Source organism: Stegastes partitus, unplaced genomic scaffold (assembly GCF_000690725.1).
Source record: "Stegastes partitus isolate 25-593 unplaced genomic scaffold, Stegastes_partitus-1.0.2 Scaffold2278, whole genome shotgun sequence".
Taxonomy (NCBI): Eukaryota; Metazoa; Chordata; class Actinopteri; family Pomacentridae; genus Stegastes; species Stegastes partitus.
The window spans coordinates 31,239-54,153 of NW_007580009.1; the positions used below are offsets into that span (position 1 = coordinate 31,239).

Sequence of the window (22,915 nt, forward strand, 5' to 3'; positions counted from 1 at the left end):
TGTGAGGGAGGTGAAGAGGGAGACGCAGATTGCTGATGAGGGACAGGTGCGGCGGATAACAAGCGAGCCCTCCTCAGCCATGGCCCCGCCCAGCCTGCAACAACCAATCAAACACAAAGAGCAGCCAACCACACACGGGCAGTAGATTTGCCACAATACATGTCCACACCTAAAATCCCAACACTTTAGCCATCACAGCACGGTAAAAAGACCATGTTGCTCCATCAGCCATCCTTTATTTTTCTGAAGTCAAGTCAAAAGAACAACAATGTCTTCTTCGTGGGCAATGACAAAACAACAGGAGCGCGCCCTCTACAGCAAAACTGCATACAGTCTTATTTTCTTTGTAAATTAACCATGAAACCTAATACAAACGCACATAGTTTTTACATCTAATATACATATGAAATGTAACATTTCTTTTTAACCAAAAAATACAAATATACTAAAAAATAATGTATATTTTGTTCATGAAATATGTAATCCTTCTGAAATGGCGCTTACAAGTAGAATGTAAAGAATCTGAGTGTTCAGTGGCATTTAAAATTCTGTTGTTTTGTGTTGTTTGAGCAGGTCGGACCAGTCAGTCAGTTAGTGGCAGAAACACACTGAGCTGTGTTCTACATAAACCTGCCTCTGCGTCCACACAGGTGAGTGCAGACTTCTGTCACAGGTGGCCTCTGGTTTATATTTATGGAGGAGTTTTTTAGTGGAAGCTTGTACTTGTCCAATGAATGTATGAAGGACAGTGTGGACCGCAGGAGCTCTGCTGCATCTGTTAGTACAGCGAGAAACACAACACACACTGTGCCATGAAACAGCAGGACTCTATATACAGTTGAAACCAGAAGTTTACACACACTGTATAAAAAGAGATAAAGATGTTTTTTTCCCCTCACTGTCTGACATTAAATCAGACTAAACTTTTCCTGTTTTAGGTCAGATAGGATCACCAAAATTATTACTATTTGCTAAATGCCAGAATAATCCATCCATCCATGATCTATACACCGCTTAATCCTCACTAGGGTCACGGGGGGCTGGAGTCTATCCCAGCTGACTTAGGGTGAAGGCAGGGGACACCCTGGACAGGTCACCAGTGTGTCGCAGGGCTACACTTAGAGACAGACAACCAAGCACACTCACACCTACGGACAAATTTAGAATCACCAATTAACCTCAATATGTTTTTGGACTTGTGGGAGGAAGCCGGAGAACCTGGAGAGAACCCATGCCGCATGAGAACATGTAAACTCCACGCAGAAAGATCCCAGGTGTCCTCACCGGGACGCGAACCGGCGACCTTCTTGCTGCGAGGCAACAGTGCTAACCACTGAGACACCTTGCAACCAAATGCCAGAATAATGAGAGAGAGAATATTTTTTAGAGATTTTTTTCTTTCTTTCTTCAAAGTCAGAAGTTTACATACATTTCCTTAGTATTTGGTAGCATTGCCTTTAAACTGTATGACTTGGGTCGAACGTTTTGGGTTTCCTTCCACAAGTCTGTCTCTCGACTGGCCTGGGAACGCCTAGCGGTCCCCCCAGAAGAGCTGGAGGAGGTGTGTACGGATCGAGAAGTCTGAGCGGCTTTGCTAAGGCTGCTGCCTCCACAACCCGACTCCGGATAAGCGGAAGAAGATGGATGGATTAGTGCCAATATCACTACTTCCGAAAAATGTCACTCAACAAATGGTTCAGGCACTTTGTAAACCCTTTGTTACTGGTTTGCATTGAACTCCACTCTGATTTATTTTTTTGAGGTTAGTGCCATTAATATCACTACCCCAAGAAAAATATCACTAAATGAACTTGCCAAGCACTTTCTAAATACTTGGTTACTGGTTGTGTGTCATTACCTCAAGCTAAAATGTTTCTAAATGAACGTTTTTTGCAGTTTGTTACTTTTATTTATTATAAATTATCTTTTTCTAACCGTAGACGGGAAAGTTACCATATATGGAAACCTTATTCATCTTGATTAGCAACATTTTTTTTTTAAGTCACAAAAGTAAAAATATCCTTCAATAACATACAATAGCTGAAATTTTCATTTCCCAAGTACTTCAAGGAGTGGCCTATAAAGGATTAAACTTCTTCCTCTGGCAGGTTCATCATCCATTATGTCCTTCAGAACTGAAGACGATGCAAGGGTCAATTTTCAGATGTGCAAAAGTTCTGATCCAAAAGACCGAGTTCAGTTCTACGACATTTGGGCAGAAACCTATGAAAAGGTGAGTTTGAAGAACCAGTCTAAGCTTTGACTTGAAGGAACTGTTGAGTTGATCCAACAGTAGAACATCAGGATGTTGTGAGCTGAATATCAGCAGAGTTTCTCTGAGCGGCAGTTTGATGTCCAACAGGACAGCAGCCTGATGAACTACAAAGCTCCACATCTGTCAGTCAAATTCCTGTCTGAGAACTTCAGTGGGAACCCTGAACAAGCTCTGGTTCTGGACGTCGCCTGCGGGTCTGGATGGGTCGCTAAACTGGTAAGACTGTTACTGAGAATGTTAATATTACCATAATGCAGTGTGAAATCTGTATGACAGATGGAGCTCTGGAGGAGAAACAATCAGCAGAACGATCAGAAGCTGGATGATGATTGGACTCAGGTGAAGCTTCAGGAAGCAGCCAACCATGAATTTCCGTTTATTTGTCTTTTTTCAGATGCATGAACTGGGCTTCAGGCACTTTGTGGGAGTGGACGGCAGTATAGGCATGCTGGAGCAAGCTCAAAAAACCGGCCTCTACCTGGATCTCAAACCGGCCATACTGGGACCAGAACCGTTGCCTGCACAGCCTGGTACTCTGCACTCACTGGTTCATCAACTCATGCTCCAACCCAGTCTCCACAAAATTATGTTCTACACAACTAAACTGCATCTTGAATCGTTTGTATCACAAATGTGCATCTCTGCTATTTATTTTATGGCTTCACCGTCTGTTCCTTTCAGCCAACCAATCAGTTATTAGATGGGGTGGGACTTGTCTTCATGGTGGCCCAGAAAGGAGACACTTCAAAACAAGTATTGAAAGAGTCGTATTTTAACTCAAACTGGGACAGTTTGCCAAACCCTAACCAAGTCATGTTGCTTCTAGCATCATGTCTGTCAAACAAGGAGTGATATTTTCCTAAGCCGAACAAGAAGGCAGGTGAACACTAAAAGTAAAGCACAACAACAAACTAAACTTCATTCTGAGCCTGATGTTCTATGTCCATCTCCAGTGTGAGGCTCAGAAATGATGGAAAAAGTCAGTTGAAAAGGGTAAAAGTTTGGACCAGCCTCTATGTACTTCAAGGGCCTGTAGCTCTGGAAATATTCATAGTCATGAAACCTCCAAAATGGTGGAATACTGTCATTTTAAAACAACAGCAAATATCTGTAAGGTAAAGATATTGTAAATTAATTTAAATGCATTCAAACATTGTGATTTTACAGTAAAATGTGAAAGAATAAATTACTGTTGGTAAAAATACAGATTTCTGATGCTTACAGCTTTGGCTTCTTTTTTTTTTTTAAGTGTAAATGGAACCTTCTGCAATTTTACGATATTATATGTAATTTAAACAAAACAGGGAAACTCTGTAAAATTCAGACTTTGTTGCTCTCTCAAACTGGCTGCTTTTCCCACCACGTGACAGGACGCAGATTATGTTTATCTCCAAACAAAACCTGTTTATTTCCCTCCAGAACAAGTGCAGTCTAGTTGCGTATGAAGGTAATGTTGTGTCGACAGAGTTTCGTATTCCCTGTGTTTGAATGATATTCGTGAACAGGAATGTTTGATGCATTACCTTCCCATCTTGTCGGTGGTTTCAGGTGTGTTCGATGTTGTGATTATTGTCGGCGCTTTGCGTCATGGTTTTGTTCCGGTCAGCATCATCAGAGAGCTCCACGCCGCCGCCAAACCAGGTCTGATACCATTTTCCTGATAACATACACTACAAGCACATTAAAGTTATCAGATCAATCCAGCGTGTCTGTTTTACAGTTGAACATCTCTGCAGTGCATTAAGAAAAAACTGCATTTCTGCCTCCAGTCTGTTCCTTAATGTTCTGTAGGTGTTCAGGAACCTTGTTCTGGTAGGACACTGTGTGAACGATTCACTTTTTACATCACACACTTTCAACACAACATTTCCACACATCTAAAACTTTCCAGGGTTTCGTTAAATATGGTAAAGTTACTGCAGATAAAGCACCAGCTGATTCTGACATGAAACATGAAATCTTTACTTGACAAACCTCTTAATGTCTTTCAGAGGGAGATTAAAACAATTTCTTCTCTGCTCAGTTATTAACTGCTGCTCCCTGCAGGAGGCCTGATTTGCATGTCAAGAGTCGACCCAAAGTGTGATTCTGGAGACGAATACAAAGTGAACATGGAGCGAGAGCTGCAGCTGATGGAGGAGGAGGATCTGTGGAGTCTGGTTGCCACCAGAGAGATGAAAAACTACATCAGGGATCCTTACAGGAACTACAGTGAAGAAGAGCAGAAGAAGAGCTACCTCCACGGAACTGTGTACCTCTACAAGAAGGCAATGTAACTCTGACCAGGGAGCACACTGTCTGAATAACATCAAGTAAAGATGGTGATGATTACAACACTTTCTGTGCTGTGTGTTTAGGACACTTTTATTCTATATTTGAAAGAGAAACTCTGTTATTTCATAGAGTTTTATTGAATTATTACAAACACCTTTAGCAAACTGACAGACTTATTTTTTTTTTTTTCTTAATTTGTATCCAGAGATGCAGAGTTTAAATGTAAAAGAACACACAAATATTGTTAGAGCCATTTGTATGTGTTCAGGTCATTCACCAATTGCCACAGTAGGTGGCGTATTGGACAGCAGCACATGGAAATGCATAAATAAAAGAAGAGGTAACTTCTCCTCAGGTGTGCTGCTTACCAAGAGAAGCACACAGTTTTTGACCGTCATCACCGTTTAGAGACTAATCTTTAAGCCTTTTCTTTGTTTTCATGCAAGTTATAGATGTTAGTGTGTTCATAGCAAAGGCTGTAGTGGTACACGGTGGTAAATAAACACATCTTAAGTACAAGTCCGCAGATGTTTGATTTACTGCATGGAGCCGCCGCATGTCTCGGTACCAGCTCCTCACTGTGGCTTTGGGTTTTTTTGTTTGTCGAAATCAAGTCACTACAAATATAAAACCAATAAAAATGTACCTTCAACAGTCTAAAAACAACTATATACTTCATTACTTTTTTATTGTCATTTTACTTCAGTTTATATGTAATTTAAGAAGGCAGAAAATAACATTGCCTAAATAATAAGATAAATTGAAATGGATTATGACAGTATTAGTGTGATCCTTCAAACAAGTGCTGCATTGTTAATTTACAGATAATGTCTGTAACTTCACTGATTCTTCGATATAATTTTTAATAAACTTGGGTAAAACCATCACCTCGTATGGTGTGGAACTAGTGCTGCAGTCAAAATATATCAAATCTTGATGGAAAATCGTAATAATTAGTTTTTTAAAGCCAGAGCTTCAGGATGAAAGCTTAACAACAAAGGTTTCCTGTTGTAAAGGCAATGGGGCCAAGTTTTAACAGGGTTTCCTGGGGACATTTTTGTCTTTAACATCCTGAGTGTAACTATTTTGCGTACGCATCATGTATGAAGCTGGAGTGCCTGAGAAACTTTTCTCAAAATACAGAGCTTTATTCAGGAGAGACTAAACAACCACGACACAGGACAGCAGCCCCTCAGGAGCAGACACATGGTGTAAGAAAGGAGTGAAGAAAGACAACTGTGTTTAACGGGAGCCGTATCTGTAAACAGAGGAGGGTCTACAACACCTACCAGCTACTTACACGGCAGACCTGAGATCCGCCTTCAAACAGTTTACATCCATTCAACCCTCCAGGCCTGTGAGTCTTTAGTTGTGATTAGGAAGTAAGAACAAATCCCTGAGACTCCTCACCAGTCAGTTAGAACTGAAGAAACCTCTTGGATGATCTTCCTGATCATTTTATGTCTCTTTGTGATCAATTTGTCTGTATTTGTGGTGGTTTTGTGTTTCTTTGTGGTCGTTGTATGAATATTTGTAGTCATTTTGTGTCTATTTGTAGCTGTTTTGTGTCTATTTATGGTGATTTTGTATTTCTTTGCAGCCATTTTGTGTCTTTTTTGGGTTCCTTTATGTCGATGTAGTTGTTTTGTGTCTGTGGTGGTTTTGTTTCTGTTTGTGACCCTTTTGGGTCTCTTTGGCTCTATAGTGTTGATTTGTAGTGGTTTTGTGGTGTTGTTGTCTGGCTGTTTTGTGGTGTTGTTGTCTGGTTGTCTCTTTGTGGTTGTTTTTCATCTATTTGTAGAGGTTTCGTCTCTTTGTGGTCGTTTTCTGTCATTCTGTGGTGTTTTGTGGTTGTTTTTTTGGTTGTTTGAGGTGGTTTTGTGTGATGGACAACAGAAGTGGTTTTAAATACTGAAACACACAGTGACAGTAGAGATGTGGAATGAAAACCATCTTTAATCTGTAGAGAAATAAATTAAATACAACATATTCTTCTTCAGTTAAAATCAGTTAAACTCTTTGCTGTTTACCTGCTGCCACGGTTTGTTTGCTTGATGCATAAATCCTGTTTTTGTACATATAAGTACACTTCCTGTTTATTATCTAACACTGTAGTGACGCTCCACTCCCGCGAGTACCATTCCAAAGAGGCAGAAGATGTAAAGAGTTCTCACTCTGTTTGCATTTCTAGGACTCACAAATGTCAAACTGTAGAGAATAGAGCAGCTGATTGAATGTCAGAGTTCAAATTTGGACGTCACCCACTAAGTCAAAATTACAAAATAACATTGGAAATATTTCGCTTCCGGTTTAGAATTTTATTAAAATTCTTTTTATGTGAAAATTTTGACTTTTCGATCTTGTGATTGTGACTGTAAAAGTTTGGACTTCTATGTCACAATTTTGCAATTTTGTCCCTATTTTTTCTTTCTCTGCTCTGATTCTGCCTTTTTTTTTTTTTCTTCGAAGCTATCTTGTGAACTTTGTCGTCTTTATGTTTCTCTTTGTGGTGATACAATTCTGTGTGTTTTTGGAACTTTTCTGTTATAATTTTGACTTTGTTATTGCTTGCTTCTGACATTTTATCCCAAATGTTTGAGCTTTATGTCATAATTTGGAGTTTTTAATCACCAGATTTTTCTGTATTTGTTTGATAATTTATTCTTTTGTTTCACTACAGTCATTTTGCATATTTTTCCTTTTTGTCCCCAACTTTTGACTTTTACATCATAATTTTACGTTTTTAATCACCAAAGTTGTACATTTATATAGTAATTTTGAACACTTAATTCCAAAATGTCTGCCTTTAATTGGATAATGTCGACGTTTTATGTTCTAACTTTCACTTAGTACCCATGTTGAAAATGTGACTTTTTATGTCATAACTTTAGCAATTTAAATTTCCCATAACTTTAGGTTTCTAAGTTACTTTAAAAATATGCTTGTAATTATTCCCTTCCACGGGAGTTGCCCCTTGCTGCTGCTGCTGCTGCTGCTGCTCTCGTGTTTCTCCCGCTAAGTGAGTCATCATTTTGTACAGACGATCTCTGTCCAGTCTCATCGCGAGCTCCTCCGCGCAGCCTCCCTGCATCCGAGCGCGAGCATCACTGCGCACCGAGCGGAGCTCCGACAGACACCGAATCTCTCCGAGCGGACCGCGGCTCCGTCAGCGGACATATGAAGGCTTGTTCCCCCGGACCAAGGACGTGTCTTCGGTGATTCTCCTCCGTGCCGTCGCCTCTCTATGGATGTGAAGTAACGCGGCGGTGGTCAGTCGGTGTCCCTCCATCTCTGCGCTCTTCTCGGTCAGGACCGCATCCACAAAATGGCGGACATCATCGAGCTGGGACCCGCCTACGGTGAGAGACAGGCCCGTTCTGCTCCATCCGTCCGCCGTTTACCGTCGAAATCAGCCAGTTTAAATTCTCCAAGTGTCATTTTTCAGTTTATGTTTAATAATATAACGTGCAGTGTAACAGGTGTACAGGACTGAAATGTCCTGTGTCATGTTGATCAGCTGCCTGTTAGTGAAGCGTTTTCAGGCCACACTCGCTGTTTTTATAGAATCCAGGTCGTTTTTTATTTTAATTCTTAAGCTGGGGCATTTTTTCCATATTTTTTATTCACTGCCTCGACAATATATCAGCTCACAGAGTGAAAACTGATGAGCAGACGGTTTAAATCGATAAAAATCACAGCTTTCCACTGATTTGACATTTTAGTGACTAGAATTGATAGAAAATGCAACGTATTGTTAGATTTCAGCTTCTTTAGTAATTTTTAGATTAAAATATTAAATGTAATCATCAGACAGTGGTTTAATTAAACAGGGCGGTCTCGCGCTCCCACGCACAGTCTGCCTCGCTCTCGTGCGTGCGTGCGCGTGCCAGTCGGGGTGGGTATCGGGGTGACGTCATGTCTGTTCCTGGCGACGAAAAATCGACAAAAATCAGCAAAATGTGACTTTATTTCATATTTCAACTCATATTTTTGCTGTTGTGAAAGCAAACGTTGGTTTCATTTTTTATCAGCCTCAACATGTAGAATCTAATAGTAACAAATGTGATCTTTAAAGTGTTTTAAATGATAAATGTGATAAATCAGCACAATGAAAGGAAACAGAATAAGGCCTGGATGTGTTCAGACCCTGCAGGCTGAATTCAACACGATGTTATAGTTCAATAAACCATTCTTTATTCTTCATTTGGGAGTAGAAGTTGAAGGTTTTTATTTTAACACCAAAGTCCAGAATAACTTGATTTAATGCAGGCATTGAAGAAAAACCGAATCAGCAGTAAACAGCTCAGAAACATTACATTTAGACAATTAATCAGACAGATGATCAATTTAGGAGCTGAATTGTTTTGTAAATTTCACGATTTGAAAGAATATTTTTCTGTTTTCCACAAAACAAATCCCTGCATGATGTCACTGTTTTAAGAAATCTGAGGGGTTTTTTAAAAAAAAAATTTAAATCTGACATTTTGATAGTAATTCTGATAAATATATCTAATATATATATTTTAAAATCATCAATAAAAAAATAGAAAATGACTTCTATTACAAAATACTTATATTTCATGTTTGAATTCCTATTTTTGTTGTTAATATTAAAAATATCATTAGTCTGATTTGTTTATTGATTTTAGCACATTTAAAGTCTTTATTTTTCAGTTTGAGAGTAAAAGTGAAGATTTTTACTTTAATACCAAAGTCCAGAATAACTTTGATAAAACAGACTTTAAATGCCAACTGAATCAGCAGAAAGCAGCTCAATAACAATAAAATTAGACACTATTTGTTTGTTTTTTTTGGCACAACAGCTTTGATAATGAAATAGTTCAATCAAATGTATTTTATTTTGCAGCTAACAAAACTCTGGAGGATGTCAAAGGTTTAGAAAATCATACAGTTTCATCTCTTTCTTATATTTTTAGGTTATTTGAAGAAAAGGAATCCATCAAAAAGTTGCAGTAATTAGTTGATTGTCTCGCGATCGACCATGTAAACTTGTTGACTCAATTCTCTGTTTGACAGAAAATTAATCTGCAGCTATTTTGATTATTTAAAAAGTAATTTTTAAAGATAAAATGAAAAACATGTTTGAGGCTCTCAGACTGTTCTCCTTTTGTGGTTTTAAACGATCATTTATTCTAAAAATATTTAGCAGATTAATCAATTAACCATCAGTAAGTTATTGGTGAGACGTGCAGCTGCAGCAGAATCAGCATCACTTCATCATTTGTCATACTTTAAGCTGAATAAGAAAACTCTCCTCTGGTTATTGTATCTCTGTGTTTATCTGTTTCATCATTTCAAACTGAGCAAATATTAAAAACAGCAATTTTTTATTGGAAAAGCAGTTTAGTAGTGATTCATTTTGATTTAATCAAATACTTACTCAGAAATTAGTGTTACAGAGTCCAGAAAGACTTTTATGAAGTGATGTTTTGCTTCGAAAATGTTTCATCTTTCATGTTTATAAAGAACAAGTACAGGGGCGCCGCTATAGCTCACCTGGTTGAGCTGGTGTCCCATATGCAGGGCTACAGTCCCAATGTGGAGGTCATGAGTTTGAATCCTGCTTGTGGCCCTTTCCCACATGTCCTCCCCCCATTCTTCTCACCCATTTTCCTGTCTCTCTCTCACTGAACTATAAAATAAAGGCCAAAAAAATAACTTTAAAAAAAAACAAGTACGGCTGCCATCAATAGTTGAATAATCTGTTATTTTTTGTATTGACCATATTAATTCAGTTTAGTTTGTGATTCCTCACATTTCTTGTCTTGTCCAAAGACATTCAGTTTCCTGTCATAGAGGAGGAAAGAAAGCAGAAAATATTCACATTTAAGAAGCTGCAATCAGAGAATTTACACTGTTTTTATTTTCAAAATTACTTCAGTCCATTATGAAAATAGTCAATGATTAATTTATTAGTTGACAACTAATCGATTGATAGCTGCTTTAACTTCCATGTTGTGCTGGATTCCTGCTAATGTACAAAAGATCAGCCAACTCCACAGTTTACCAAAAATTAAAGCAACAGGGCTGCTGTCACTCTCAGGTTATGCGACATGTTCACAAACTGTCACTGCTGGAAATGTAGTGAAGTAGTGTTAGTTCTTCTCGTCCTTCATGTGTTGATCCTGTAGTAGTTTGTGTTGTTTTTAAGCTGGTTGTTAGTTGTGCTGCTTTGGGACACGAGTTTCTCTCTGTGTTTATTTAACTTCACCTGAACATGCTGAATCCAAAATACTCCAAACAGGGGTGTTTAGCGTCTGCAGCACAGCAACATATTGACTCCCAAAGTGAAGCCAGGACCTGTGGAGCTTCCTGGTTTCGTTAGTTTAGGAAGAGCTTTACTTGATGTGCAGTGAAGAACACATTTTAAACATCAGTTATTCATGTGATGGTGTGTAGAGCTGCAACCAATAATCCATTAGCTGTCCACTGTTAAATTAATCACCCGCTAATATGACAATCGTATGACCAGTTTGAGTAATTTTTAAAATAAAAACAGTCTAAATATAGTCACTGCAGCTTTTTAAAATGTGAATATTTTCTGGTTTTAAATGGTGTTTAATCATTATAGAAATGAAAACAGGAGCTTTTTACTGGAAAACTAAATAATAGAGTTACTGTGAGTTTATCCTGAGTGTAATTCAGCTCAGTGTGTGTGTGTGTGTGTGTGTGTGTGTGTGTGTGTGTGTGTGTTGGTTGCTAGGCAGCGAGCTCAGCTGCTTTCGGCTCTTTCCAAAACATGACATCATCTGATGGAGTCTGAATGAAAGCCGACAACAACAGGAAGGAGGATTTTCTGCAGCTCAGTTCAGTTTAACTCATAAACGCAGTCAGATCGAGACTTTACAGTATTTTAGAGACAAACAACAACACGAGGAAAAACTTTTCTTACAAAGTCGAGACAGAGCCAGGCTTTACCGGTTCATAGTTTAGTCAGTGTTGTGCTCCTGCAAAGAAAAGCAACAGTAATATGACTAACATAGCAAAGTGCTTCACAGTAAAAACAAGTGTGCATATACAACGCAAATATAAAATACACAAATCATACATAAGATGAGATAATTCTTCATTAATCCCACAGTAGGAAAAGTACAGTGTTACAGCAGCAAAGACAATGGTGCAAAAATGTGGGAACAAAAGTCAGTAACTTTAAAATAAACAGAAAGAAACATAAGTACAGTTGATGTTGTACAGAATCTTCCATATGTAGAAAATTCAGAAACTACACAAAGTTGTTTTGTGTGTAGAAAAACAGTGATAATGTACAGATTCTTACGTGAGTAGTTGTGAGTGTGAAATAGACTGATCAGCTTATTAGAAGGTTTATTGATCTGCTTTTTGTTGTCTGTCTCGTACATGTAGGAGCTTATTACAAATGTAAAGTAAATCTGCAGCTTTAGATTGTCTGACATTAGAGACGTCTGTCAGAGGCAGTAGAGCAGCAGGTAACAGAAAACCTCAGTGCACAGATGAATAGCAGCAGCCGGTGAAGATCTCTGTGTAGAAATAAACGTCTTCAAGCAGCTGTAAAATCTCGGGGCTTTTGTTGTTCCTCTTTCAACTTTTAGAAGAGTGAATCCTGATCAGTTCGTACCGAGTGAAGCTCACAGAGGACTTCCTCAGGAATTCATAGACAAAAACCACAGTTTTGTCATCGATTGTGAAACCAAAAAAGCCAGCAGAGACAAAATTACTACTGTCTGGCATGTGTGATTAACTTAAACACATGTACTGTTATTGCAGTAGTTTACAATGAAGGCCGGGACTGGTTCACATCATTAGTTAGTCTATTTTCTTGATAATATCTGTAAAAAATAGGGGGAAAAATGGACATTTGTCCCAACCTGACTCACGTTTTATAGTTTTTATTCCAAACTCAAGCCTCATTTTGAACATTAGAAGAAATAAAAGATTTTAATATAATCCAAATGTAATAATGTTCAAGATTTTCAGCTTATCTAAAGACTTTCACATCACATTTTTATCAGTGTTTTGTGTATATACTGCGTCTCTGTGGGACGTGCTGACTTTGCACCTTCATTGCAGACATTTAGGGAAATGCACGAACAGCGTAAGCACTCCGTCTGCCTTAAAGGAAACGCAGAGAGTAGCTGCCTCGGTCTGAGTTTTTAATATCTGCATTAGGTTTCCATCCAGGATACTTACTCCCTGATCAACATATTGATTTCCATGTACTGCAACAGAAAGCAACGTTTGTTGTGGAAATAAATTCTTGATGTTTTGTGTGCACAATGAACACAGCATTACCTGACTGCAAAGTCATCGTTGTGCTGCTGCTGCAGGTCACAGTGTGCAGAAATGTGTGGTAGCTGCAAAAACTGTAAAAAAAAAAATGCTGTTAGAAAAGAGAGAATGTCTTACAGTGAGGTCATCTTATAATACAGTGTGTGTGTGTGTGTGTGTGTGTGTGTGTGTGTGTCCTCAGAACAACAGGACTCTTCTGTAAACAGCAAACAAAGACCTCCTCACTCTTCTTCTTCCTGTTTCCTCTCAGCAGGAATCACTTGGACTCTAATTAGAGATGAGGAGACTCAGTGTGGTGACATCACTGTGTTACAGTGTGATGATGTCACCGCCAGGGATCGACCAGTTATCAGGGCTGATGTTCAGGCGTTTTGATTAATGACAAGTGATGGAAATTTTAGGTCCACCTGTGATGAGATGGGAGATTTTTCTTTATCAGTTCAGTACCTGTGTTGCAGCTTTTCTGTTTTCTTAATGACAAGTACTGAATTTAAATTATCGCCAGGAATTTGTTGTCTGAGAAGAAAATGATCATTGTCCATCTTGATTTTGTACCAATTGTCAATTCCAGCTGATAACTAAAAGCCACAGTGCTGTTAGTTGTAGTAAAGAAGCATTTTATGCACTGTTAGCCACAGTGTTAACATTATATTGATATAATGAGTTAGAAATTCAGTAAGAATTTCAAAATGTTGTGCTTTGTAGTGTCACCACACATATCTTCAGCAGAATCACTTTTCTAAATGTTTTCAGAAATGTTTAGTATTTGCATCAGAAATACTTCATCAGCATTCACACCAATGACGTGAGAAGCTGCTTCAGTGCATTACACATATAAATAAGCTCAGCGTTGATCCGCTGGGAGTCAAAATGGGCACTTTCTGATTTAAACTAAATTTTATCTGTATTATTGTCCATAACAGCGTCTGAACTTCTGTCCATAAGTGATTATGGATATAATCATGCAAATCATCCAACATCTTGTAAGTTAGCATCCGTCAGTTTCTAAATGCTGTGGATCTTTATTGTACGTTTCTAACATTAAACTTTCATGATTTCAAAATTTCTGAGTTAACAAAAGAGATGCACAGATTGACAGACAGACTTGGTGGCTGTTACAGTTCAAAGTGACATCCACAAGTGTTGTTTTTTTGCCCAACCTCCACTTCAAGATATTCAGTTTACTGTTACTTAAAACAGAAACACTCCAGAGAACTTTGAGCCTTTTGTCTGAACTATTTTGTGATTACTATACAGGATTTACCTGAAAACATAAACAATGACGTGTTGACAGTTTTGGCTCTGTATGTTTTTCTAACCGTCTCTCTGTCTTGGTTGCAGCCATGTCTCCGGTGCTGGCGGGCTTCCTGGGAGCTGGTGTTCTGGTTCTGGTTGTGGTGGTTTTGGTTCTGCTCTGGTCTTTCTGCCAGCGACGCTACCTTCGTGTCTCCGGACGTTACAAGCTGCACGGCGACCGCTACTGCGACGCTGAGGACCCGCCCTACAAGTTCATCCACATGCTGAAGGGGATCAGCATTTACCCAGAATCCCTCAGCAGCAGCAAGAGGATTGTCCGCGGCATCCGGCGTGCCGACCGGTCCGACCGTGATGGAGAGCGAGGCTGCCCTGGCGCCAGCGCCGCAGGGAGGGGAATGGTGCTGGTGGACGCTGAGAACAACATCCTGGACGTCCCAGGTCAGCTGCAGATGAGTCACCTGGTCCCACCTGCCGGGTCAGGCTCCGCCCACAGCCAGGCCCGGCTGGAGCGGGCATTGCCAGTCCGTGCCGACTACTGCTGCCTGGACAGTAGCTCAGCCAGCAGCAGCCAGACCAGCAGCAAGACAGCGTCGCCCTTCACACCTGCCTCCTCAGAACCAGAACCCGAGCCCAGCCTGGGGTCCATCAGCCTCACCGTTGACTACAACTTCCCCAAGAAGGCGCTGGTGGTGACCATCGTGGGCGCCCGCGGCCTCCCCGCCATGGACGAGCAGGCGGGCAGCTCGGACCCATACGTGAAGATGACCATCCTGCCAGAGAAGAAACACCGCGTCAAGACCCGCGTGCTGAGGAAGACCCTGGACCCATTGTTTGACGAGACCTTCACCTTCTACGGCGTGGCCTACAGCTCGCTACCCGAGCTCACTCTGCACTTCCTGGTCCTCAGCTTCGACCGCTTCGCCCGCGATGACGTCATCGGAGAGGCCGTAGTGCCTCTGAAGGGCGTCGACCCGAGCACGGGCCGAGTCCACCTGAGCCAGCAGATCACCAAGAGGAACATGCAGGTGACTGAAGACTCACTCATTATTATTATCATTATTATTATTAGTGGTGATAATAATAAAAAAAATATCTTTAAGGACATTTTTCTCTTTTCATTAGCTTTGTTCTAATTTCTACAAGCTCTTCAGTTATAATAAATCAAAGTTAAAGCTGCTTTGTGAAAATAATGTGGATTTTTAAACCTCGAGGCAGTTTCTGTCTCATTTTTCCTCACAGTAGCAAACACTTTATTTTTGGCTTATTTTCAGATCGGACATGTAGAATTAGGTGATTTTGATGGAATATCAGATTTTAACTTCATGATTCATTAGTTTTTCCTGATGAAATCAAAAGTCAAACATAATTAGGTTAAAATCTGATCATTCTGGCTGATAAATGGTGTCACTTTGGAGATTTTTTAAAGACGACATGCCGTTCAAACCTGCTGACAGGTTCTGGGGTTCAGAGGTTAATGATAGATTTAATAATTCAGTAGTTTTTCACGTCTCCTGTTGTCACTAGATCAATGAAATGGGAACTATTGTTGAGGGCATTTTTAGTTTATTACTTAATATTTGGTATTTTGAGTAAATGAGTAAATATTCAATAAGAAAAAAGACCTTATCATTACAGATACTCTTCATTTTGACGATAGTCCAACATACTCGGTTCTACTCAGGAGATTCAGTTTCAGCTTTAACCTCCTGACAGTGTGACTTCACATCTATACATTCCTCTGCCTCTTTGTGTTGTTGTTGATGCTGATTAATAGCTGGTGCTATTGTGTGTTACTGCAGAAACAGGCCGGCCTGACCTTTGCTGGGTTCAAATAATCAGATGTCAGTGTCTCAGTGACAGACTCCCTGTTGTTCTGTCTTCATCAGGTTAAAGATGCTGAGCCCAGCAAACATGTTACTGATAAACCTAATGTGACTCATCATGTTGGTCTCAACCAGCATCACGGGTTTGTCTGCTTCTCCAAGGTTTTTCAAATCAGAATACAAACCAAGCCAAGCAGCAGTGAGTTAGGAGTTCACGTTTGGAGATATGTCTGTCTGAGATTCAGTTTGAGCTGCTCTGCAAAAGACATTTAGATCATTAACAGCAGCAGCGTGTTTGTTAATCTGATCGGTCTTATCATCCTCAGGCCCTCATAACTGCTACATTTCTGTCACATTTTAACAAGAGCTGCAGATTGCTACAGTTTTCATTCACAGTTCGTTTCTCTACTTAACTAATATAAATGTTTGGTCCACAGAGAAAAAGTCACAGTTTTCCTGACACCACACGCCTTGGTTTGTCCAAAACTCAAGATATTGAACTCTAGTGTGGGACAATTTTCTCTGGTTTGAGAAACTGTTTACGTTTAGATTGGCCATGTTAACAATCAACAATTTGTTTTTAAAAATGAATGAAATATGGACGTTTTGACTATTTCATATTAAAAGTATTCTATATGTTTAGTTTTTTTATTATTACGACATGCAGCTGCATATGGTCCAGAAAATATATTTGGTTGACTTCACCTGACTTGACTTTCTCAAAGATGGAACTTTTCATGACGGCTTCCTTTTTTTTTCATATTTTAACTGACCTATAGTCAGAGATTAATTGATCTACTTTAATTCTGAATCAATGACATGATGGGAAATCGCCGTGAAAATTTCTGTTTTTTTTTTTTATCCTTAATAGTTTCTGAAATATTGTCTTTCAAACAGACTTAAATTTCAATGTGAGAAAAAAAAACCTGCTTCAAGTGGGTCAACGGGAAATATAAAAAAATATATATTTTAGCTGGAAATGTTTTTGATATATCAAGCTACAGTTTTACAGATATTTTAAAAATCTCCATATTTTGTGCTGTAAAAGTTTCAGCTACATCAGAGAACACTGAGCAGAAATTGTTGTCAACATGTGATGATCTGAGATGGACTGAACCAGCTGCGTTGTTTACTTTCGTCTGTGTTTGTTGGTTTTGCAGCAGATCACAGATCTTGTGTTAACAGTAAAACTGCTCTGATGCTCCTCTGATTGTGTCTTTACAAGTTCAGTGTCTCTGATTAAACCTGTGGAGGAATATTATGTTGTGTGACGGACAGCTCAGCCTGTGTTGTGGGCGACAGCAGGATTAAATGAACAGCTGATGATGGAGTCTGGTTCTGTTCTTCACTGGTTCTGTTTCTGTTTCAGTGTGAGAGTCGTGGCGAGCTGCTGGCCTCTCTGTCCTACCAGCCGGTGTCTCATCGCCTCAGCGTGGTCGTCCTCAAGGCCCGGCACCTTCCCAAGATGGACATCACCGGCCTGTCAGCCAGTGAGTAGAACCACAGAACCACGACCGGTTCTGGTAGAACAGCAGGGGAGAGTGTTCCGATAAAATCACTGATTAGTCAAGTATTCAGACACCTTCTTTAATTCTCTACCTCCTTTCTTTTTTTCTTTCCTTCCTTCCTTCCTTCCTTCCTTCCTTCCTTCTTTCTTTCTGTACCTCCTTTTTTGTCTCCTTTCATTTATTCTATCCTTCCTCCCTACCTTCTTCTTTCCTTCTCTTGCTGCTCCTCTGAATGTATTTCCTGTGTTGCAGTGAATCAGTTTAAACTCTTTAATGCTGACTGGTTGTGACTCTAAACGCTGACCAGCTGAGCAGCCATAAGGCTACAGATTACCCATAATGCATCACTCTCTGCAGAAGGCCTGTACGGTACTAGACACACCTGATGCTGTGACATGTGACGGCCTCCTTCCTCAGATTTCTGATATTATATTCGGGCCTCTCAGGTAACCAGTCGATCATTTTTGTGTCCTCAGATCCTTACGTGAAGGTGAACGTCTTCTACGGTCGTAAACGCATCGCCAAGAAGAAGACTCACGTGAAGAAGTGCACGCTGAACCCCGTCTTCAACGAGTCCTTCATCTATGACATCCCGCCTGAGCTGCTGCCCGAGATCTCCGTGGAGTTTCTGGTGGTCGACTTCGACCGGACCACCAAGAACGAGGTTCTGGGCCGCCTGCTGCTGGGCCTGCACAGCCCCGCCCCCTCCGGTGCCTCCCACTGGCGGGAGGTCTGCGAAAACCCCCGCCGGCAGATCTCCAAATGGCACAACCTGAGCGAGTACTGAGGAGGAGGAGCAAGAACCAGAACCAGCGACCCCGCTGGGACTCCACCAGTGAAGCTCACTGGAAACACAGACTCAGTGTACAGCACACACACACACATCTGCACACATTTACATGCAACACACACACACAAACACACACACACACAGACACACACACTGTTGTGATCATAGTTAAACTCTCTCTCTCTCTCTGTCTCTATTATCTCTCTCTACCACCACTACATTCGCAATGATAAGAAGAATCCTGCAGTTCTTTACTTCAGCCAGCAGATGAAAAGAAAAAGCTGTTTTTCAAATAGAAACCATGAAGTCCATTTCTAAGACTGTTGTTGTGTCTCCTCCAGGGGAAGGAATGCTCCAATAACATTAAAAAAGAAATCCTTGAAAAAAGAAAACAATCCCCCTCTTGCTGTTGTTGTCATGCAGTTCATCGCATGTCTGTCTGAAAAGAAAAACAAAACAACTCGGGATAAAGAGTTGAGAGCTGCTGACATCTCGCTGACTGATCGACAGGAAGAAACTTCAGCTCTGACAGAAGAGAAAGTCCAGTTTAAGTACTCAGTAACACTGCATTTAACTAATATATCCAATATAATTACTCCTCAGTAGGACCAAATAAGAAACCTCCTCCCACCTCTGAAGCTCCACCTCAGCGACAGACTTCCATTGTTCGGGGGGATGAAGATGTTTTCGTCGGCAGCATGCAGCCTGCAGATTCCTACAGTTTCCTCCCATCCTGCAGCAGAACTGATCCGCAGGAGCTGGACGCCCTCGTTTTAATGTGGACTTTAACTGAATGCGGATTAAAAACTAAACATCTCCTGACTGACCCTAGATCACTCTGATAAATCTGCTCATGGAGGCAGAGAGACGATGTAAAATACTTGTTTGTGACATGAATACGTTTCTCTGATTTCCTGCAGCAGAGGCAGCTGTGGGTCCTGATGGTGGTTTTAGGCCTGTTACCTTCAGATCTCTGACTCCACAGCGCTCTTACGTGCAGGTGTGACGTGAAAATTACAAATCACAGAAGAGAAGAAACCTGGGCCGACTGCCTGTATCAGAGGTGTCACACTGACAGACGCTCTGTGGCTTTGATTGAGCTTTTTTCTGCACAAACTTTGACTTTTAGCATCTAAAAGCAAAGACAACACTGGTACCGTTAAACTCACAAACTTAAGTTGCTTCATTTATTTATTTGCTGAAAATATCAGGCATTCGGTGCATAATCAGTTTGGAAAAGTAGGTTTTATTTTGGTCTGTAATGAAGTGAAGACAGTCTTGGTGGACTGAAATTTTTCTTCAACCTATCGATTAGTCGCTTGGAAAAAAAAATAGCAGCTTTTGTGTAGACAGACTAACTGTTCAGCGACTCTACCTGCAGCCTCATTGAATACTTTCTAAATCAATGTTAGAAGCTCATATTGCAGCAGGTCCAGCTTTAGATGGTCTTCAGTGTCTACATTCAGCTGTTTAAAGTTAGAGAAGGTTTTGGAAGATATTTTAATTCACTAAAAATCAACATTTGCACCTATAAAATTCTAAATTCCACATATTTGCAGGTTGTTGGTAATGAATTAGTTTTGATTATCGAGCAGCTTATTTGAACGTAAACAATCGAGGAATAATAATCACTAAGGATCGTACTAATAAGGAGTAAAGCAGTAACAACAGAAGCCTAAATATCCTGGAAGTGCTCCATTTGAGACAAAAACTATTTCTTCGGGAGCTTAAGCTGCTCTGAGGAGTCACTCCACAATCTGACATCCTTCACGTTTTTGGGGGAAAACACCTGCTCGGCTGATTTGAACACCTTATTTCCACCTCAGGATGTTTTGGGGGAATCTAGAAAAGTCTGATCACATTATTTTCAGAGTTAAAATCAAAGAGCACCCAGTGTCACAGCTTCATAGTCTAAACTTCTATTTAAAGTAAAGCAAATGTAGGTAATAGCCTCAAAGCCTAGAGGACAAAACAGAGTCTTGATCTGCTGATAGATTCCTGATTAAATGAAACATGAAATGACGGACAGTTCAGTGTGGATCTTGATAACAACAGGCCTAAAAGACGACCAGCAGCCACAGCTCCCCTCTGCTTTGCTGCCTTCCTTCCTTTTTCTCTCTTTGTGTCTCATTTTGTACATTTTCATTCTCTTCTCGACCAGATTTGGACTCCTGATTTGCACTCGTTTGTAAAGCATTTCTCCCTGTGAACATTTCCCTGCACAATGATTTAGTCGGCCAGCTGGTGGCGCTGTTTTGTATTGATTTGTTTCATAAAAAGTGAATTGGGTTTAATATTTTGTTGATGATACACTGTGAGTGAACTTTTGAAAGCACATTTTCATCCCAGTTGAAAGTTAATCCACCTTAAATCTGCTCTGCAGCTTGCTTCTCTTACAGAGATTAATAATGTGTGTAAAACTAAATTTCACTTTAAATCTTAGAGACGTAACGAAGCGGTGAAGACGCCGCAGCAGCTTTTATCACCCGAAGCCTCAGATCTGGTTTGTGGACTGAAGCTGTGACCGACAGACGGACGGACGGACTGACTGACTGTAGATTTGTACAGATGTGAAAATGTTTGCTGGTTTCTCTCCTGTCTGATGTCCTCGGAGCTTTAGTGTGTTTGAGCGCCCCCTGCTGTAGACCTGGATGCTAACCTCTGTGTTGGGTTTGTTAACACTCATTGGACGTGCAAATAAAAAACAAGTTAGCCATGATGGCTGTGTCTGCTCACTTTATTAACGTTAACAGATCTGCTTATTTTTATTCTATAATTAGTCTATACATTATGATTGTTCTTTATTTTTAAAATTTAAATCTCCTATCATTTCATTTTTACGTATTAACTCACTAGTTTATCTCTTTTTAGTCTGTTAATTATGGGGGGGAAAAAATTTCTACAAATATTTGAACGTTAACATTTATTTTTTTTTCTTTTTTGAAGCTCCTATTTTTTTATATTCATATTTTAAATCATTTATTACTATTTTTCTGTTTTGATCTCTTATTTTTATATTATTATTTTAACTTTAATATTTTGTTAGAATTCTATTTTAAATCTAATTTCATCAATTATATTAATTTATTAAATTATTTCTCTTTAATGTCCCATTTATCTAATTTTTACATGAATATTTTAACTTTATTTCAATTTTTTTCTCTCTCTAATCTCTTATTTACATTTTCAGTAATATTTTTGCTTGATTTTATTTTTTCTATTTTTATTCTCTTATTATACTTTATATATATATATATATTACTTTATTATGTTTTGTCTTTTCAATCTCTTATTTTTTGTATTAGTGTCTTTATTTTTTCATTTTTTTAAATCTATTTTATTTTTATATTAATATTTTATTTTAGTTTTCATTTTATTATTTATGATTTTTCGTTTATATAATATCTATCTTATTTTCATATTTATATTTTAATTCCCTTTTTTTTATTTTTTTTATTTTTGGTTTTCCCCAATTTTTTTTGTCCATTTTTTATGTGATTTTTTTTGCATATTTTACCCATTTTAATGTTAAAGATCATCAAACAAATGTAAATATCAGCCAAAGACAACCCGAGCAAACACAATATGGAGTTTTTAAATGATGATTTTATTTATTAAGGGGGGAAGAAACTATTCAAGCTACCAGGCCCAGTGTGAAAAAGTTATTGCCCCTAACAACTGAAATCAAGCGTTTTCTGTAACTGGCTATGAGTCTTTCACATCTCTGTGGAGATGTTGTCATTGTTTTAATTCAGCAACACTGGAGGGTTTTCGAGCATGAACGGCCTTTTTAAGGTCATGCCACAGCATTTCAATCAGATTCAAGTCCAGACTTTGACTCGGCCGCTCCAAAACCTTCATTTATTGTTTTAAGCCGTTCAGAAGTCGACTTGCTGGTGTGGTTTGGATCGTTGTCCTGCTGTCGAACCCAAGTGCGCTTCAGCTGGAGGTCACCAACTGATGGCTGAACATTCTCCTTCAGGATCTTCTGGCAGAGAGCAGAATTCATGGTTCCACCAATCACAGCAAGTGGTCCAGGTCCTGAAGCAGCAAAGCAGAACCAGACCATCACAGCACCACCACCATATCTGACTGTTGGGATGATGTTCTGTTTCTGAAATGCTGTGTTACTTTTACGGCAGATCTAACGAGACACACACCTTCTAAAAAGTTCAACTTTCGTCTCATCAGTCCATAGAATATTCTCCCAAAAGTCTTCGGGATCATTCAGATGTTTGTTAGCAAAAGTATGACGAGCCTTTATGTTCTTTTTGGTCAGCAGCGGTTTTGGCCTTGGAAACTCTGCCATTGATGCCATGTTTGCCCTGAAGTCTCTTCCTCATTGTTGAGTCATGAACACTGAGGTGAGGTGAGGGAGGCCTGCAGTTCTTTGGATGTTGTCCTGGTTCCTTTGTGACCTCCTGGATGAGTCGCCGCTGTGTTCTTGGGGGAGGTTCCTGGGAAGGTTCACCGCTGTTCCATGTTTTCTCTATTAGTGGATGATGGCTCTCACTGTGGTTTGCTGGAGTCCTAAAGCTTTAGAAATGACTTTGTAACGCTTTCCAGACTGATAGATGTCAGGTACTTTATTTCTCATCTGTTCTTGAATTTCTTAGGATCGCAACATTTTGTTGCAGCTTTTGAAGATCTTTTGGCCGACTTCATTTTGTCAGACAGGTTTTGTTTCAGTGATTTCTTGATT

At 39.6% G+C, this 22,915-nt stretch overlaps 2 protein-coding genes across 4 annotated transcripts in view; both read left to right on the plus strand.

Moving 5' to 3' along the window:
• The window catches only part of LOC103374543 (Williams-Beuren syndrome chromosomal region 27 protein-like), a 6,258-nt gene extending 1,043 nt beyond the window's left edge, over positions 1-5,215 (plus strand). The window contains exons 2-8 of one of the 3 annotated variants that reach the window (XM_008304647.1): positions 574-650; positions 1,505-1,725; positions 2,109-2,233; positions 2,363-2,491; positions 2,670-2,805; positions 3,824-3,916; positions 4,322-5,215. In XM_008304647.1, coding sequence (XP_008302869.1) covers positions 1,641-1,725; positions 2,109-2,233; positions 2,363-2,491; positions 2,670-2,805; positions 3,824-3,916; positions 4,322-4,551 — 798 coding nt within the window. In that variant the 5' untranslated portion in view covers positions 574-650; positions 1,505-1,640 and the 3' untranslated portion in view covers positions 4,552-5,215. Of the gene's footprint in view, positions 1-573; positions 651-1,504; positions 1,763-2,108; positions 2,234-2,362; positions 2,492-2,669; positions 2,806-3,823; positions 3,917-4,321 lie in introns of those variants that run through there. The other 2 variants (XM_008304648.1, XM_008304649.1) reach the window with 2 other exon arrangements.
• Positions 5,216-7,694: 2,479 nt separating this feature from the next.
• Positions 7,695-20,932, plus strand: LOC103374544 (synaptotagmin-11). The gene is made up of 4 exons (XM_008304650.1): positions 7,695-7,908; positions 14,177-15,117; positions 17,285-17,405; positions 17,900-20,932. The coding sequence occupies exons 1-4, from the start codon at positions 7,875-7,877 to the stop codon at positions 18,208-18,210; spliced, it is 1,407 nt and encodes a 468-aa protein (XP_008302872.1). The 5' UTR covers positions 7,695-7,874; the 3' UTR covers positions 18,211-20,932.
• The last annotated feature ends 1,983 nt before the right edge of the window (positions 20,933-22,915 follow it).